Source organism: Rhamphochromis longiceps, linkage group LG13 (assembly GCF_057381845.1).
Source record: "Rhamphochromis longiceps isolate RC_006_pf linkage group LG13, R_longiceps_female_GT1.1, whole genome shotgun sequence".
NCBI classification, from domain to species: domain Eukaryota; kingdom Metazoa; phylum Chordata; class Actinopteri; order Cichliformes; family Cichlidae; genus Rhamphochromis; species Rhamphochromis longiceps.
The window spans coordinates 9,260,533-9,279,038 of NC_140569.1; the positions used below are offsets into that span (position 1 = coordinate 9,260,533).

The following is an 18,506-nucleotide window of genomic DNA, read 5'->3' on the forward strand; positions in this document are numbered from 1 at the left end:
GACCTGAGAATGTCAACAGACCTGCAGGAATGTGATCTCATGCAGCCGAGACGGAGAGCACTAAACCTAAGGCCCGTTTCACTACACGGGGGAAAAATTCCCAGACTGCGTCAGCTGACAGAGCTGTGACGAGACGCCCGCCAAGCCCGAATGAAAAGTAAGGCCGAGCGAAAGAATGCTGACCTTGATAACTTTGCATTCACACTGTGCAGGACAGTGATGGACCAACACGGATGATCGGGTGGCGAAAAAGGGCGTGACCGAGACAGGAGGAGTAACTGAGGTCAGAAGGCACCTCAGAATGGACAAAAACACAGAAGAAGATGCAGGTTTCACCTGCGGTGAACATCGACACTGGAGAAAGGACTGCCCCAATTGGGGTCAGAACCAGGACGGACTGAATTTTGAGCAGCAGCAGCAATGGTCGCAAACAAACTGAAAAAGGAGGGGGGCAGGACCCCAGGGCATGCTTCAGGCCGTGGTTTACCCAGAACACCAGAACAGGAAAGTGATGAACACAAACACACACACACACACACACACACACACACACACACACACACACACACACACACGTCTCCAAACACACAGATTCAGAATGAAGTGAAATACACACATGAACACGTGCACTCGTTGAGTGAGTGAGAAATGACACACACACACATATACACACACACATACACACACACACATTGGAATGCTGATTCACTGAGAAGTGATCCACATACACACACACACACACACACACACACGCTGATGCAATGAAGAATGCTTTGCTTATGCTGATATGCAAAATGCTGCACACAAACATCCCAATGCATAATTTTTATGAGGAGCCATTGATTACTTAGAATGTGTTATATGTCACCTAGAAGGCATTTATGTAGATTTTAGGAATAAGCTCTAAAACGGTTTGGTTATGAAAACAATGTCTGTGCGTGATGTCTGTTTATGGCTCAAGGCCTTGACTGAATTCTTTGCTGTGCTTCACACAGCCCTGATGAGGAACAGTGGCACAGAGTGAAAATGATGAATTAATAGTGTAAGTTTTAGGTCGGAGTACGGCATTTTCTGTGATTGAGTTTTAATTCAAGGAGGAACAAAAGGTGTTACGGCACCTGAGGTTCTCATTCCCACACAATATTGTCCCGGCAGGAAGCAAAATGTTCCTGTGAATTTCTGGTTGATTGTTTGGTTTTGTTTAGCGCTAGTTTGATGTTATCAGTGAGCTTTGGCTTGTGTTCTTTCTCGTAAGCGAGAGAGGGATAGTTTTATGCTTGGACATGTCTGCAACGGGCCCTAGTTTGTGTTATTTTAGTAGTATTTTGTTGGTTATGTCTGTTTTCGTTTTTGTTACAGTGCACTGGAGAAAAAACATCTGAGAGGTGTGATCCACCGGTGGTGATATGTTGATATTTTGTGAGTTTATGATTTAACAATCAGCTCTTTAAACCAGGCCTGAAAGATTGAAATTTAAAGCGCTATGAAATATTCTTACAAAAACAGTTGCAAAGTGTGCTTCTCCATGATTGTAATTGGCTTGGGAGAAATTCACTTATAGGGAACACTGAGAAGTTCTGAGTCTAAAAGGATTGCACCGAGTCAATCCGGCCCAAAAAACAACAAGGAATTGTTTTCCTTTAAAATGATGACGTCATCTTGCTGGTGATGGATGCTCGAATAGGTTGCGCGGGAGACTCCATTATCAGCAACATCTGGTATGAATGTGTATGGAGGTATGCATGTGAATGGACTGTGATGGACTGACGACTAAAAGTTTTGACTGACTTGATACTGAGACAATGACTGCACCCACTTTAGGATTAGTAAATGCCAATAAACAATTCATAAACAATTCACCCAGCTGACAAGAGAAGGGTGGATGCTTCGCTTTGTTTTGTTTTGTTTTTTCAGGAGCAGGAGGATAAGAGAGACTGGAGGAGGAGACTCTAGCTTCACATAAGTATGAACTGCAGACTTAACACTGTGGTTGCTGATTTTGAGTTACTGATGTTTGCATCAAGAAAACTGTGCTATATTAACTGTGTTTTGATTAAGGTATCATGTTATATTATTGGGAATGCCAAATGCTACAGTGGAGAAGACTTTTGATACCACTCATGACTGGAACATGTTATTATTAACCATAGCAGGGGAGATAGATAGACCACATTCCACACCCCCACCTTACAGAAAGCAGAGAAACAACTGCCGAGGTCATAACTTAGGCGCTGTAACAGAGAAAAAATGTGATGTTTTGGCTTTTACGACTAGCTGGGGGCCACTAGAGACTATAAAAAGCTGAGCAACCCGTCACCATTTTGAGACATGTGCCTGACCCTCTGGTAGCATCTCTCCCGTCCGGACGTTGTAATGCTCTGACTGTTGAATTGTATGGAAATAAATGATTGTTGATTGAGCATTGATACACCGAGTATTGTCCCTCCTTCAGCCCAAAGATTCAAAGAATTGGGAGAATTCAACATGGCTCAGAGATATCATCACAGCATCGTGAAACCTGTCCAAGTTCGAGATAAAAACCATCAAAGATTGCATTAAAACATAATCCAATCCCCAAAACCAAACATGTTTCACAGACTGCTGTATCGCGTGACTTTCTGTACATTTACTCAAATTAACTGTCATCACACAGAGGAGACACACTAGATTTACTACAATTTCAATATTAAAACATGAGATTTGTAACACTTGAACTTTTGCTTTGTGACACTGCAAATAAATTGATTTTTAGGGTCCAGTTAGCAAATCATTAAAATGGCATTTTCTCCAAACTCAATTATTGGTGAATAAAACAAGTTCTGTTTTGTTTCTGTGTAGAGAGGAATGAACATTACACTCCCCGTCCACATGCTCACATGTAACCACAGAATCAGATGATGTGTGGGAAGGATGTAACCTTCAAACACAGGTTTGTTGTTGAAATGAGGAGCAGCTGAGCTGTTTGTCTCCAGGCTTTGTTGTTTCCGACACAGAGAGCGAGAGAGAAAAGACAGACAACCGTACTCTCTGTGTGACAAGAAGCAGACAGTCATGAAGACAGACTTACAATACGGTGATGTCACAGAGCTGACAGGAACACAAACACAGGCTCGTGTCAGCAAAAAGCTGTGACGCTAAATATGAGGGGAACAAATGTTGTACTTGGAAGTTGTTGATGAGGTTAAGGTTTTGCATAATAATTTTTTTATGTCAACAATTTACCAATTTTACAGTTTTAACTAGATTTGTAAGAAAAATAATATAGATAGATAGATAGATAGATAGATAGATAGATAGATAGATAGATAGATAGATAGATAGATAGATAGATAGATAGATAGATAGATAGATAGATAGATAGATAGATAGATAGATAGATAGATAGATAGATAGATAGATAGATAGATAGATAGATAGAATCTTTTTTACAAATCAGGTTAAAACTGTAAAATTGGTAAATTGTTGACATAAAATAATTTATTATGCAAAACTTTAACCTCATCAACAACTGTTTAACTTCCAAGTACAACATTTGTTCACCTCATATTTACCATCATTATATTATATATATATTATACATAAATATATAAAGATCACTGTCCAGAAGAGCACAGTCCTAGGAACAGCAAAGATATTGGGACCCTCAAGCTCCCAGGCCTCACTGTTTTGTGAGCCAAAAAGCCCCTCAAGGGTTGGTTGAGACCAAAATGGAGCTAAAAATCAAGTGAATAAAAGATATACTGTAGCGTACTTTTAGGTTTAAAGCTTTTGCCCTCCCCCTAAGTGGTCTTTTAAAAAAGGAGTAGAAAAGACACTTTATTAGAACTGGCCTAGAGTGAGACCATATATTGCATGAGACTACAACACTACTTCCAGCACCTATATGCACCACAACAACTGGAATGTCCATTTCAGGCGTTCTCTGTTCAGTGCAGCTGTGTAAACTATCCTCATTAGCAACCAGTCACGCCTCCTTAAATCTAATGAGTTGGCTACAGTATGTGACTTTATGATGAACAAATGTCTCTCTCTCTCTCTCCTCCTGATCTTTCCCCTCCATCCTTCCACTCTCTGGAGACAAGGACCTTTTTGTACGAAAGCGAAATCATAGGACTCACATGCTTTGGACAAGAGAAAGTGAACGATCACAGCGAGAGATAGGGTTGCTCAGAAGAGAGGGAGGCAGAGAAGCAGAGTGAGGTCATTCAGAGCTGGAAAAGGGACTTCAGAACTGGACAGCTGTGAAGTACACTGTACCAGACTGGCCAGGATTATCTGAACATGGAGAGTGAGAAAACAGAAACAGAGGAGAAGACAGAAGGTAAAATGAGCATTTAAAAAACTTCTGAAGAGATGTTTCAGACAAGTATTTGCAGCTAATATTCATAATATTCAGTTTATTCTTACTTTCAAAAACCAAATGCTTAGTCTTTGTCTAGAAACTGCTACTTACAGCTTGTCAAAATTCAAGATATCCTCTTTATTATGTGTGTTTTCAGACCAGCAGGTTAATATACTAAATTTATGGGGACATATAAAAGAATAAGGAACGCTTAGTAAAGTTTTTCTTTTTCTTTTTTTTCTAATAAGACAGGGCAAAACCAAAAAGAATATTTTTGGCAGTTCAAAATGATTTTTTTCCTTGCATATATCAGATTTTCTTCTTTTTTTTCATCATTCCTTTACATTTCAATCAGTCCTGAAATATTTACTGGGCTGTGATACCAAAATTTGCATAACCAGCCACAAAGCTACTTTGCCTTTCTTGGACCAGCTGCATCTGCAAAGATGTATGATACAGGGATAAAAACCAATGAGCAGCAGTAGTGTTGTAAAACAAACCTTAAACATAAAGCCTGGTGAACACATATAAATAACATTATGATATTTTTGTAAAATTCTTAATTTTTAAGTATTTAATATGGGTATTAAACAGGGATTATTTAGTTATTTTAATTTATTTTAACAGTACATCAAGATTGTGACCTACAAAAATAATTTTAATTATCCTTCATTTAATTCAAGCAGGGTCAAGAACCTTAGAAGGGTTTACCTAAATGGGATGTGGATGATTTTAATGTTATCAATTACTCCTGCTTGTTTCCTGTTTTCACAAGCCAAAATGTCTGCTGTTTCACATCAACGCTAAAGTACACCAAACGCAGCTTTGACCTTTTTGTCCTGATTGTTGGTTACCAGCTGAACGCAAGCTGTGATTTAGGTTTGTTTGGAGAACAAAGCCAGCGTGTATGAGATGAACTAAACATGCAGTCCAATGCTATACCAAAAATATGTCTTACTATCCAGACAGTTGTTGCTACTTGTTACCAAATGAGACATACAGTGCAGAAGCAACATCAAAATGTCACAAAATCCTTTTGGTTTCCTGATGGCAATAAATTTAAATATTTTTTGCATCTTCTGTTGAGGTCACTGTGGGACAGATGTTGATGTAACATGTTGACGTCAACTTTTTTGGCCTGAAACAGCTGAAGCCAAAAGCACAAACTCAAAATGCCAGAGGAAATTTGACAGAGAGTCTTCATTGTGGGACACATTCCTTGTTTTGCTCTTTCACGGACGAGAAGTGTTACTCATATTGTGCTCATGCTCCTCATCATTTATGCATGATGATATATGTAAAACGTGTTTCGTATGACCCCGTGCAGTTTTGACAGTAGCCTCGACCTGTGACATTTTCGCAACAGACACAAGCATTGTACTTTTCTATAACCATCAACTGTGCCCAAATGCATGAAATATTTGCCATGAACCACACTGCAATGTTTTTGTTTTTTTACCTTTAACATAGGAAATGCAGACACGCTGAACGGTGAATAATATAAATTCACACACTAAGTCTGAAGCTGCCGTGATGCTGAAAGCAATTTGCAGCAATGTGGTGATCACCAAGCGACTACAGATGAAAAGATGCTGGTGATGTGAAGTGAACATGGCTCATGATAGACTTCAAGACCAGCAATGTGACTACCAATGAGAGTGAGGAATACTATTGATTGACATATGGCATGGTAGTCAAGCTCTTAAGCTGTGTCCACGCTGGAAGCAATTTGCTTGTCGTGCATTGCTTTACAGTCGACCGTGTGCAGAGGTTTCAGATTACCCGTTACCTAGGTAACCTTCTAATATATTTACTACCACATTATGTCAATCAAGGGTATCCTGTTCTCTTATTGGTAGTAATTCGCTTGCCTTGAACAGAGCCCTTGAGTAAGTGAATGCTATTAGAAAAAAGGTCCATTGGAGTGAATGGACCTTGTTAAATCCCGCCCACTTTGCATCACCAGCAGTTACTTTCCCTGTAATTGGTTGAAGTTGCCACATGTGGATACAACTTTAGGTTACACTGGGGTTGATGAAAAGAGTTTAATGCAGACATTAATGACTTTAATCACACGACAGAGAAAGCTCACGGCGCAGGCTTTTTTAAACTTTATTTGAGTGGGTTGAAATTCATTTGACGTTTACAGTTTGTTGAAATTACATGATCACAATTCTCTGTAATTCAGAGCATTTAACAGTTACGCCGAATTTTATGATTCAAGACAAAACATGAAACTCACTGAACTTTTTGGAGTCAGATAATATGAGGAGCAACTTTTCTTGTATATAAAAATATATTAAAAGTTTGTTATTTTATAGAATATCATCTGTGTAATTTATATTTATTCTACTTTAATTTTTGAGATGCATGAACCAAACCTGTTTTCTGTGGTCTTTTGTCCTGAATAAGTGTGATAAATAATCTGTTAGCGATGCCAATTATCGATGATGTAACAAGTAGAAATTCTTTGAACTTAATCTTTTTTTTTTCTTTGAACTTAATCTTACATGATGTGTTAAATGTCTGAGAAAGAAAAGGTAAATAAACTGTTAATTTACATGTGGTGGGAAAAAAGGGGTTTTCTTGTGGCAACCTCTTTCATGCCTTTTCCATACTTGCTTAACAAACAAACGCTTAACAGTGGATTTGTCTGTGGATTCAATCAACATTTTCACAGAAATTTAGCAGATGTTGTGTGGACACCACACTCAGCTTTTCATGTTTTCTCCTTAGATACAGAGGGAAATGTTGAAGAAGCTAGCCAGGGGATTTCTCAGGTAATCAAGAACTTTTAAACACTTCACACTTCATATTTATTTGTTTATGCCTCATAATGGGTGAGCTAAAAAAAAACATGAATAATCCCAGCTTTATTATCAAATCAGAACAAGCTCATTTAGACAAGTTACCAATAAATTACATAATATTTGGTTTGTGACTTAAATTGTCTATTAACAACCGAGCCTTTCTGTCACTATTTATCAGAAGACGCAACAAGATGTTTCTTTAAATAGTAAAACTTTTATATTTTATTTTTTTTTACATTTTTAATACATTTTGTGTTGGTGACTTTGAGCAAACGCTGTGCTCTTTCTAGAGTAGATTTTGCTCAAGATATCAACATAACCAGTGCTGGCATTTAGACTCACTGTGCCTCACACTTTTTAAATTTAAGAATATTTGATTGGTTTTATTTTATGATGAAGTGAAACAAAGAGCAAGAAGAGTGAGTTATCCAATGTTGGACTCTGCAGACAAATAACCCAAATCAGAAGACAGCATATTGCCCGAGATAGTGAAGCATTTTCATCACAATGAGTATGGACTACCAAAAGTGAACAGAGCACACAAGAAAAATGCTGTTTACAAAGTTTTAAAATAAAGTTTCGGCTCTTTTAAATTTGCACCAGGTCTCATCACATTTTAACAAAAGCTCTTATTTACTCACAGAGGATGTGAAATACTTTATGAATAATTTATAGTACAGGACTCACTTGTACAGTATAAGAATTCAGTCTCCAAATTGAGTTCACTTTAGCACATCATGCTCTCTTAAGTATTATTTAAATAACACTCTTATTCAGATTAACTAAACTCAATATTGGCAGCTGATACGAGTAAATACTAAGATCTATGCATTGCAGTAGATGCAGATGCTTCTATGAATCATTATTTAGCCACTCCTTAGAGCTGTAGCCTCCAGGTGTATAGACGCATAGTCAGCTATTACACAGGAATAAGAGCAATAAGGCAAACAGGACAGATGGTCTATTGAGTTTCCTGCTTGATGCCTTTCACATGACCAAGAGAAAAAGAAAAGCAAGAGAGCGATGGAAAGATAGGACAAGAGAGAGCTGCAAAACCCATGTAATGTTCCCATGAGCTGATTCAATTATGCCCGTTAAGTAAATTCAATCAGCTATGCATGAGAAAACTGAGAATGGAAGAGCAGAGAAAAAACAAAGCAAGATAAAGATTTCTCTATGTATGGAATGTAATCAGGGAAAGGTTAACATAATGATAAGGGTTTAAAAGACAGCACAAAACAAGTCAAAACGCACCAAAAGCACAAAGAATCAAGTGTAACAAAGTTGTAACAAAGTTGGAGCAAAGCACACTGGTGAAAACATTACATGTTAAACTGCTCCTTGTGATGCAGCTGTGGGGTCTGATGGTTGAGCTGCGCGAGGGGCTCCAGGCGGCGCTGGGGGAGCTGTGCGAGCTGCGTCAAAAGGACCACGGTTTGGAAGAGAAGCTGCAGGCCCATCAGACTGATGTGGATGATAAGATAATGGGCCTCAAGAACACGCTCAACACATTTAAGGTGCTGGAGAAGCTAGACAGTAAAAACACACACATACACAGTCTACTCTTGGTGTGGCCTCTGAAACATAATTTAGAACATCTGACTTGGACTCTGTTGAACTGTAAACTAATTTAATTAGGCAGGAAGGCAACTCTTTTAGACTCTCACACTTCTTTTCAACAGGCAGTTCAACGTGGACTATGTTGCTAATATTTTTTTAATGTGCATGCATACGAGAAATTCTCTCTTTTGGATTTGAATCCCAAATTCTCCCCTTAAAATCTGACCCTGGTACTTCCCATTTCAGCATAGTGACTTTCCCAGTCTACCAAAGTAAAACTACTGGCACCTTTTAATCTTCTTGCAGGAGGAGCTGAATGTGGCGTTGTTCCACATCAGGGACATTTCCAGCAGACAAAGAGATGTTCAGAAGAGGATAGAACTGCTGCACTCAGAAAACAAAGATATGATGTCAGTTCCACACAGGTAGGGCTGCAACATTTTGAAAAAGGTGCTAGTTTTAATAAATGTACACGCATATAAAAATTATTCACAGTAATTATTCAATCATCCCACTCAGCTCCCTAATGGTGACCCAAAAAGTTCAACTTTCATATGTAACTTTGTCAAATAAGCGCTCTTTTTAATTCTCCTTCACCTGTGCTGATCGGGCCACTAGCAGAAAGAGCTCCAAGGCTGATGTGCTGACAGCATCCAGTGATGAACACATCTGTGTGCCCAGCCAATCAGAGCTCAGTGGTATTCAGCACTTTTTCCCCAATATGCAGAGCAGCGGGTCACCGCCGAGGAGCACCACGTCGACTCAGAGTGAGTCTGTGTATTTCAACATTTACTATGCAAAGAGTGTAAGCGAGAAAATGACCGGCTCGTAGAGGCAGTTTGCTCATACTAGTGTTTGTGTGTTGCAGCCTCCACGTCTGAGCAGGACCAGCAAAGATCTTGTCCTGAGACCAATAGTCAGACTGAAATAAGTAAGAAATACACCTGTTTCTGCTGATAAACATACTACTGCGGGTAGTCCACATATCTATGCACGGACCCACTAAACCACAGTCTCTTTTTACATCCTGAATCATGCATTACTTGGTAGTCAGAGGAAGTTTAAAGGCAGAAGTAGGTGGATTTTACCACCTCCAGACAGAACTATGGGTAGGAGTTTCACCACTCTTTTTAATTTAAGCAAAACTCAATATATAAATATAATTGTTAAAATGGGATTTTAGTCAACATACATGACCATATAAAAAGGTGTTTTAACCAGCTTTTGCCTTATGTTTGATGGCAGGTTTTATAACAGGTGCATATTACAAAAAATATTATACACAGGTAGTAAAGGCCAGCCAGTAAGCCTGGCCCCCTTTGCAGTTGTCTGTCTTTTATGGTTATAGAATAATCCTCTTTATTCTCAGAGTTTAAAGTAGATTGTGTTCTGTATGTGCAGATAAAAGACAGAGAGCAGCCTTGGAGCTGCTGGAGTCTGAGAGAGTTTACGTGTCCCACCTTTCTCTGCTTCTGAAGGCAAACATCTCCTTTAACGGATCAGAAGCCCTCACTTCCAAAGACAAACGGTAAAGCCTGCTGACACCCTAAGATGGCTCGATTCAGACTGATAATTGAAGAAAAAGACATGTAAAGCAGTTTTTTGGAAAGAAGAAATGTCCCAGCCACCACTAACCCCTACCTGATACACACACAGAGACACACAAATCAACACTCGCAAGAATATATTCCTGATCTAATTTGAGTGCTTGCAGTGAAGGGTGAACAGGAAATAAACAAATTAAATAAAGGCACATTGTAAACACCAGAAAAGACACTCTGTTAAAGAGACTCCACACAGCTTGTTAATGCAATCACTGCTTAGCTTCAGCACACGTGCTCCCAATGACTGAAAGTGCCAGTGAAATGGTGCCATCGCTGAACTGGGTCAAATGTTATTTGTGAATGATTGTATTTGTTTTAAATTGCTTATCCTGCTGTCAGATGTCTGCCACACAAGATGGCACACTAATTGACACAAATGCAGGTTTTCTCACGTTTTGTAGGAATGTTGATGTTTATAACATCTGCTGCCTTTTGTTCTACTTTTAGTCCATTTCCCAGCTCTTTGAGGTTTCTGATCCAGCAGCACCTTGAGCTCCTTCATACTCTTCAAGAACGTGTGCTCAAATGCCAGTGGCAAGGCATCATGGGAGATATATTCATGAGGCTTACAAGTAAAGAGGTAAACACAGAATGAGAGCGCAAAACGAAATGTGGATATTGTCCTTTTTGATGTGAGCACCATCTACTGGTAAATAAAATGAAAGTCTTTGAATTCTTAACATCTTTTAAACCAGCAGGCAGTGAATGCTACATATGCACTCCCTCCATTTTTCTAATAAGGTGTTGATTCAATATCAGTTATCTGAATCTATCTTTCATGGACTTCCTTTTCAGCTTTCTTAGCCTGCGCAGTTTGTTTTTCTATGCTATGTTTGAAATAATATAAGAATCTTTTAAGTGTATTTAGGCATTTAGAATTGGTCAAGACCTGCAGAAGTTCAAAGAAAGCATCAGACTGGGAAAAAAGGTGATTTATGTGACTTTGTATATAGTATAGTTGTTGGTGCCAGACAGACTGGTCTGAGTATTTCACAAACTCCTGATCTGCTATGATTTTCCAACACAATCATCTCTAGGGTTTAGAGAAAATATCCAGTGAGCAGCAGTTCTCTGGGTGAAAATGCCGTGTTGATGTCAGAGGTCAGAGGAGAATGGCCAGACTGCTTTGAGTTGATAAGAAGGATATACTAACTTGTTACAATCAAGTTATGTGTCTCTGAATGCACAACATATCAAACTTTGAAACAGCAGATGAATATATAGTGGTGGTCTGTCGGTTGAGAATTGGAAAATAAGGCTACAATTCACATGAGAATACCAAAAATAGACAATAGAAGCCTGGAAAAACATTGCCTGGTGTGACGAGTGTCATGGCTGTGTGCCGGCAGGCAGGAAAAAGGACCCAATATGCAGACTCCTGGAGGAAGAACTTAAACTCAAAAGTCCACTGCTTTATTTCAGGCAAACGTCAAAAACAGAACAAAACTAGGAGGGCTGGAAACTGGACTGGAAACTAAACACACAGGGCAGAATGAGGATACGACGTGACACTAAGCACGGGGAACACGGGGCTTAAATACAAAAGGCAGTAACACAAAAATGAGACACACAAGGCGAGCACGGCTGGGAGCAATCAAACCTGACGAGACTGAGGGACACAAAAGAGAATACAATGACCTGAGACACTGACCTTCAAAATAAAACAGGAAACAGACTGGCAGAGAACTAAACCCATACTAAACACTAGAAATCAAACCAAAAATAAATTATACAATAATAATACACAAAACGCTGGCTCACTGACCCAGGATCGTCACAGTGAGTCTCAATTGCTGCTGTTTCATTTGGATGCAGGATCAGAATTTTTGGTGAACAATATATATACATGGATCCATCCTTCCTTGTATCAACTGTTGAGGCTGTTGGTAGTCTGGTAATAGTGTGGGGGATATTTGCTTGGCATGCCTTGGGCGATTTAGTACCAGCTGAGAATTGTTGCTGACCATGTCCACCCTTTTATAACCAATGTACCATCTTCTGATGGCTGCTTTTAGCAGGATAACGCTCCATCCAGTTTACATTATAGATGAGAAGCTGACAAATTTGCAGTAACTGTGAGATGCTGTCATGTCAATACAGACCGAAACATCTGATAAATGGCTCCAGCACCTTGTTGAATATATTCAATGAAGAACTGTTTACACTAATCTGACAGTGAAGGTTGGAGGTGTAAAATGTGTGATGATGGGTTATAAACACATTCAAATTCATATATGCAAAGTGCTTATGTCTTTAGTCTCTTAACTTGTGACTGTAGCTTTCAGTCATAAAACGATCCAATCATATGGTTTCCAACCTTCAATGAGCACAAGGTCCCCTTCTTGGCAGGTCTATCCCAATCGTTCTCCTGGCTTCCAGCTCACACCGATTCTAGAGCAAGATGCTCCCCCCACCACCACCACCACCAACCTGTGTGCTGCTATCATCCACTCTCTTCCTGCTACTTCCAGACCAATAACCATTCTCCAACAGCCCAAGCAGTGAAAACCTCTGCAACAATTTCAGCTGAGAACAGTCAGATCTGCCATCCTGCACTGTTAGCCCTGATCATGGTAATTAGTGGTTTTCCTCACAGAGGTTTCCTTGCATCCATCCTCCAGTGGGACTGGCAGTCCTATTAGGATCATCTTCTTTCCTTTGTCAGAATATTGTCAGGTGGAAGTATAGTTTATTCCCCAGGTTCACCCTCATATCCCATACCTGTGCAGTCTGCAGGAGGGTGCTGTTGATCTTCTTGGAGGAGAGTGTTTTTTCTCCCTGCTAGATGAACTGGATTTATGGGATGGGTGTCCCACGAGTCTGATGCTTTTTCAGTTCATCCTTCTCCAAGGTGTCTGCCAGTGCTCTAAAGACTTGGCCGTACTCCCAGCTGTAGCTTCCCTGTACAGTCTTGCATCCCCACGAGTGTGTCTCAGCATGACTCTCCTTCAGCACTCTGTCACCCCAATCTGTGCAGATTTGATAGTGCAGGGAAGTGTTTCGTGCACTAAATGCAGGTAGAGAGAAATGCAGAAGGTCTCCAGTGTATATAAAGAGCATGCAAACTCAGGCAGTATATCTCTCCTTCTTCCTCCAGAGTGATTTCTTGGATTTTTATGTGTCCTACCTGAAGGAGCTTCCAGACTGTCTGTCAGTTGTCAACATGCTGGCCACCAGCTCCATGAAGTCTTCGGCCTTGCTTGAGGTAACAGAAAAATGTGAAATATGACAGGTTTTGATATTAATTTTAAAAGCACAGAATGTAACATGACGGGGCAGAGCAGGGAGGACAGGATGAAAAAGAATACCAGCATACTTCTAAAAACAAAAAAAATCCGGAAACTTACAGCTCATATCACCAAAGAAACGCCAGCATATCTGTCGATTTCTGATTTAACTCTCAGATACTCTCAGAATTGCTTGAGTGGAGGTAACTTAAGTATCTGGAAACCCTGTCAAGTTTCATTTCAAGCCTTGTTTTATATAAAAGCTTCAGACAAATGACGAAATTCACAGTCCTTACACCTGCTGTGTTTTTCCCTTTGATGCTGATTGGTCCATCTGTGCTGCATTGTGCTTGACTGTGTGGTGCTGCTATCAGAGTGACATAACAGGTGATGAATCCAAACCCTCCCTCTACACTCTGCTGCTTCAGCCAGTTCAGAGGATCCCTGAGTACCTGCTGCTTTTACAGGTTGGATCAACACCACTGCCAGAATTGTCCTTATATGTTCATATCCTGCAACACACAAACTTGATACAAATATGATACTCTGAAACCATGCAGAAAAAGGTTATCAGTAAACAGAAACAGAAATAAAACGACAATTAACAACTCAGTATTATTACGACTGAAGATTAAATCTGATGTATGAATATTTAAATTGTCTATCTGTGTGTGTGTGTGTGTGTGTGTGTGTGTGTGTGTGTGTGTGTGTGTGTGTGTGTGTGTGTGTGTGTGTGTGTGTGTGTGTGTGTAGGGACTACTTAGGCAGACTGATGCAGAGCATCCAGACTACTATCTGCTGCTGGTGTGCATACAGCAGTTCAGGGCTTTTACTACACAGTACCACCACCTCCTCCAGCACAATCAGGAGCTTCTGCTGCTCAACCGCAAGGAGGTGAAGAGGTCAGGATTACCATCTTTCGAAAAATATCAACTTTAAAACAAACATTAAACAAAACATTTTCAGTGTGAAGGAGCTTAATGTTCTCTGTGCTGTGCACCCCTGCAGGTCTACCATGAAACAGCTGTTAAAGACAGTAGAGAGTGGGATTCAAGCCAGCAACACTGGCTCACCGTACCCTTGCAGCAGTGCAATGCTGTGAGTATTCAGTTTACCGGGCATTTAATGTAGTGTTTACATGACTCAGACATTTCTGTTAGACATTAATAAATGAATAAGAGTTAAAGCTAAGTAGATTATTCCTGGAAAGCAACAGACACACATAAATGCTTAATATTTGTTATTGCTTTCTCATTTAAAAAATATAGGTATAAAAGCAGTTACATACTCGCCATGTTTTCCTACCAGTCCAGTAACCTTTCAGTATTTCTTGATTTCTTCTGTAAAAAGCTGTCGGGTGCTGCTGTAAACAAAGTTTATTTCTTCGTTTCTTCACTGCAGGGAACATGCCAACCAGGTGAGGCGCAGAAAGCAGTGTCTCCTGGAACAGATTCAGTCGCACCGTTTCCAAGATTGGGACCGAGACCAAGAAACTGAAACTCATTGCTATGATGCAGAGTGGCCCTCCCGCCTCCCTTTCTTCAGCCATGAGCTGGACTCACGGAACCACAAACCAACAGGTCAGTAAAATAGTTCAATAAGAGGAGATCATTAGAAGGAACTGAGCGTGATTTAACGAAATAAAGAATTCCCAGCAGAATGGAAAAGGGCAGGACCCCCCCAGAGTGTAGATGCTGGCGGTAATGAAGATAAGTTGGGGGCTTTGGTGAGGTGGAAATGGGGAGGAGGTGGATTGCACAAAGGAGACTGCAAGAGAGACTGAAAGTTGAGCATTGCAATTTAAAGGCTGATTGAAGAAGAGAACAGAAAGATGATTGGACTAGAGCAATGATAGTGGCATGGAGTTTTACAGCGTGGGAAAGTGAATGTTTCAAGTTCAATTTGTTCTCTCCCAGCATTCAAATGCAGCCCTTTGGAGCAGGAATTAACACCTTTCCTTTTACACATCCTCAGACAACACTTCATACTTCATCATGAACTTTTTTTAAAAGTGTAGCTTCAAAACGTGAGCACACAGGGCCACTACAAAGGATGTTTATCGCACAGGATGCTCTGGTGTCAGCATGCCAACCGACTGGCTTACCACTGTGCACATTTTGAATAAGAAGTACCAATTTCATCAAAAAACCGAGTCAAGTAAAATTAAAATCCAGGGCACAATTGAGTTAAACTCATCGGTATCTATCTGATGTCCCAGGTCAACTTTTACATTATATAGTTTTAAATCCATTGTTTGTGGCTTGATTGGGGCTTGATGGCTTGATGATTATTTTTTTTAACCACATCCTCTTTAAGAAAACCTAAATACAAAACCAAAGCAGTATTTGGGCATCTCCTATCACAGTATTTTATTCAGCGTCAGACAGATGATTCCCCAGAGTAATTTTATTTTTGGGACATGATGAAACTTCCCAAACTTCCCTTTTCCCCAACTTGTCATTTTGGTTCTTATTTTACATCAGTCAACAATTCAGTTTTTTGTTTGTTTGTTTTTTTGCTTTCAGGTCTTGGCAGCATCCCAGAAAGTGAGCCCTCTGAGAGGTCAATGTTGTGCCAGCATCATCTGCCTCCCAGACCTGCAGAGTTCCGCCAGGTTCAGCCGGGATCTGCTCTGGCAGATGCCCTCGGAGAGTTTCTCCTTCCTCCAGATCCCCCTGGGCTGGAGAACCTCTATGAAGAAGATGGAGGCTCTTTTCATGACACCTCTATGTTGGACCGCTGTTCTTCTGCCTCTTCTGATTCCTCCATTGACATTGCCTTTGTGAAGTGCCCAAAAGCCCCCCCAGCGTCACATCACGGAATAGCAACAAATGTGTCGACTACCCGCGATGTTTTTGGCAACATAGGAAGCCAAGGGAATGGTTATAGCAAACTGCCCAACCGTGGTTGTGTCTCTCCAGACGAAGCTGTTCTTATGCGTCGCAATCAGCATCGCCCCCTTCAGGCCAGCCAACGTAAGAGCAAGGTGAGTTTATTTGTAAGAGATATATAAAAATATTGAAGAATCATTTTTGTAGATGTTCATAATCGACATGTATGCCATCTCTGCTGTTAAGTCACTGAATGGGCTGCAAATGGAGAACACAGTGAGTGGTCTGGATAGTGGACCTCTATCAGACCATCTCCAAAGGGTGGGATTGGGCAGCCATGCCAAACTGGAGCGCCAGAGCAGTAAAGGCAGCAAAGGAAGTTCTACCCCCTCCCGTAAGGTCCAGACTCCCTTGGCGAACAGAGCGGACAATGACAAGCAGAGCCCTGATCTTCATGGACTGCTCAGCATAGTGGGTTTCAGCAAACATCTATTATTAAAGAACTATTATCATGTCTGTACAGGAATTGCCTGTTACATTTTAACATTAAAACCACAGAACCTGACAACATGAAATTCATATTTTTAGTATTATTTCTTAATTTTCTTGGTAAATACTGAAATATTGTTTTCAACCACATCAGGACACAGGAATCCAGTCATGGGGCGATGAGTCCAAGTGGAGGAGTGGGACGGAGGACAGTAACCACACCCCCTTCAGCGAGAGGAGTCGCAAAGACAAAGGAGGCTTTAGGAGCTCTTTCAAGAAACTGTTCAAGAAAAAGTAAGAAAGATAGTGTAGCATCATGGAGTTAGACACATGGCTGGCTTGGCACTGCAGTTTCTTTAACTTGAAGAAACAAAGATGCCAAAAAGAAGGCAAGATTGAAAGGAAAAACATGTATTCAATTTAAACCCTTTTCTTTCCTCCTAACAGAACTAGTGATGAGAAAAAGGAGAAAGGAGGTGAGAAGACACCAGAAAGTCAAAATAATGGTGAATATGAGTCACCGGGGAAAAACCCCAAACTGGTCCAGCTGGAGATGAACCGCGGCACAGCTGTATGAGCACTGCTCTGCAAACAGGCACTGTGACACATGAACAAAGATGCTGTATAATACATGCATGTACATCATACATATATACTAATGAGAGAAAATAGAGGCTGTTTTTCCTTTCTTTAAAACTTATAGACGCTGTATAAACACTGTACAGATATAAGCAACTGATTTATGTTTCAATTACAAAATCCTTCACACTGAGGGAAATATGATGCGGTTATACAGTAAACATTGAGCTCTTTTGCTAATATTCAGTGTTATTATGTTAAGCTGTAGAGCGAAAGACTAGCAAAAAGACAGGCAGTAAACAACATAAATTAAACAGGACTCCATGGTTAAAAACAATATAATTTTGTGTCAGTTAACATTAGATGTGTGATGAATGGTGCCCCACACTGTAAAAAGTCTCACTCCATTTCTTTCCTCTATAACATGTTCCTTTTTCTTTTCCACCCTGACAAAAACGTTGTATCGCACGTTTAAACAGTTTCACTCCAGCTCATCTTTCTTTCTTTCAGTCTTCTTAATGATTTTAAGCAATACCCAGAATTACATTGTTGCATATACTCAGGAGAACAAATACTAAGCAGGTAAAATCTGTGTATGTTTGTTCGTGATTAAACATTTTGCTGAAAGACAGTAATGTACATTTTTGTCATTGTGCTGATTATTTCTATGAATTGTTTTGTGAAGAAAGACGAATGTCAGAATTTTGAATAAAGGTCCAGACTGTATAATTTGTGGAATCTGGTTCTTTTCCCCTAATTTTTTAAGTACTAAGATTAAAACACTCAGTCTGAAAACAGAGTAATATCACTCCCAACTTTCTACAACAGTTGGACAATCTCAAACTACGAAGACAAACTTTGGTGACACTAAAAACTAAATACATCCCACGATTCACTGTTGCCACCTTTCCAGCAATAATTCTGAAACTTTATTCTTCAGCCATAATGTAGACGTTTTGCTGCTATGCTTGAGGTAACTGGGCCTCATTTACTAATTTACAGCTTGTATGCACAAACCTGCGTGTACAGGCCGCTTACAAAATAATTTCTTGGCACCATTTCGT

At 40.0% G+C, this 18,506-nt stretch overlaps 1 protein-coding gene across 7 annotated transcripts; it reads left to right on the forward strand.

Annotated features, from left to right (window-relative positions):
• Positions 1-1,228: 1,228 nt before the first annotated feature.
• On the forward strand, positions 1,229-18,171 carry arhgef33 (Rho guanine nucleotide exchange factor (GEF) 33). 7 transcript variants are annotated; one of them, XM_085427436.1, is made up of 19 exons: positions 1,229-1,963; positions 2,839-2,929; positions 4,078-4,321; positions 7,079-7,122; positions 8,505-8,669; positions 9,019-9,137; positions 9,331-9,479; positions 9,581-9,643; positions 10,114-10,240; positions 10,764-10,896; positions 13,414-13,521; positions 13,918-14,010; positions 14,297-14,445; positions 14,552-14,641; positions 14,945-15,123; positions 16,069-16,529; positions 16,621-16,845; positions 17,018-17,157; positions 17,311-18,171. In XM_085427436.1, the coding sequence occupies exons 3-19, from the start codon at positions 4,282-4,284 to the stop codon at positions 17,438-17,440; spliced, it is 2,415 nt and encodes an 804-aa protein (XP_085283562.1). In that variant the 5' UTR covers positions 1,229-1,963; positions 2,839-2,929; positions 4,078-4,281; the 3' UTR covers positions 17,441-18,171. The 7 variants fall into 7 exon arrangements, with proteins under 7 accessions (XP_085283562.1, XP_085283567.1, XP_085283565.1 ...); XM_085427441.1 differs by having other exon boundaries at positions 9,334-9,479; XM_085427439.1 differs by having other exon boundaries at positions 4,083-4,321.
• Positions 18,172-18,506: the final 335 nt, after the last annotated feature.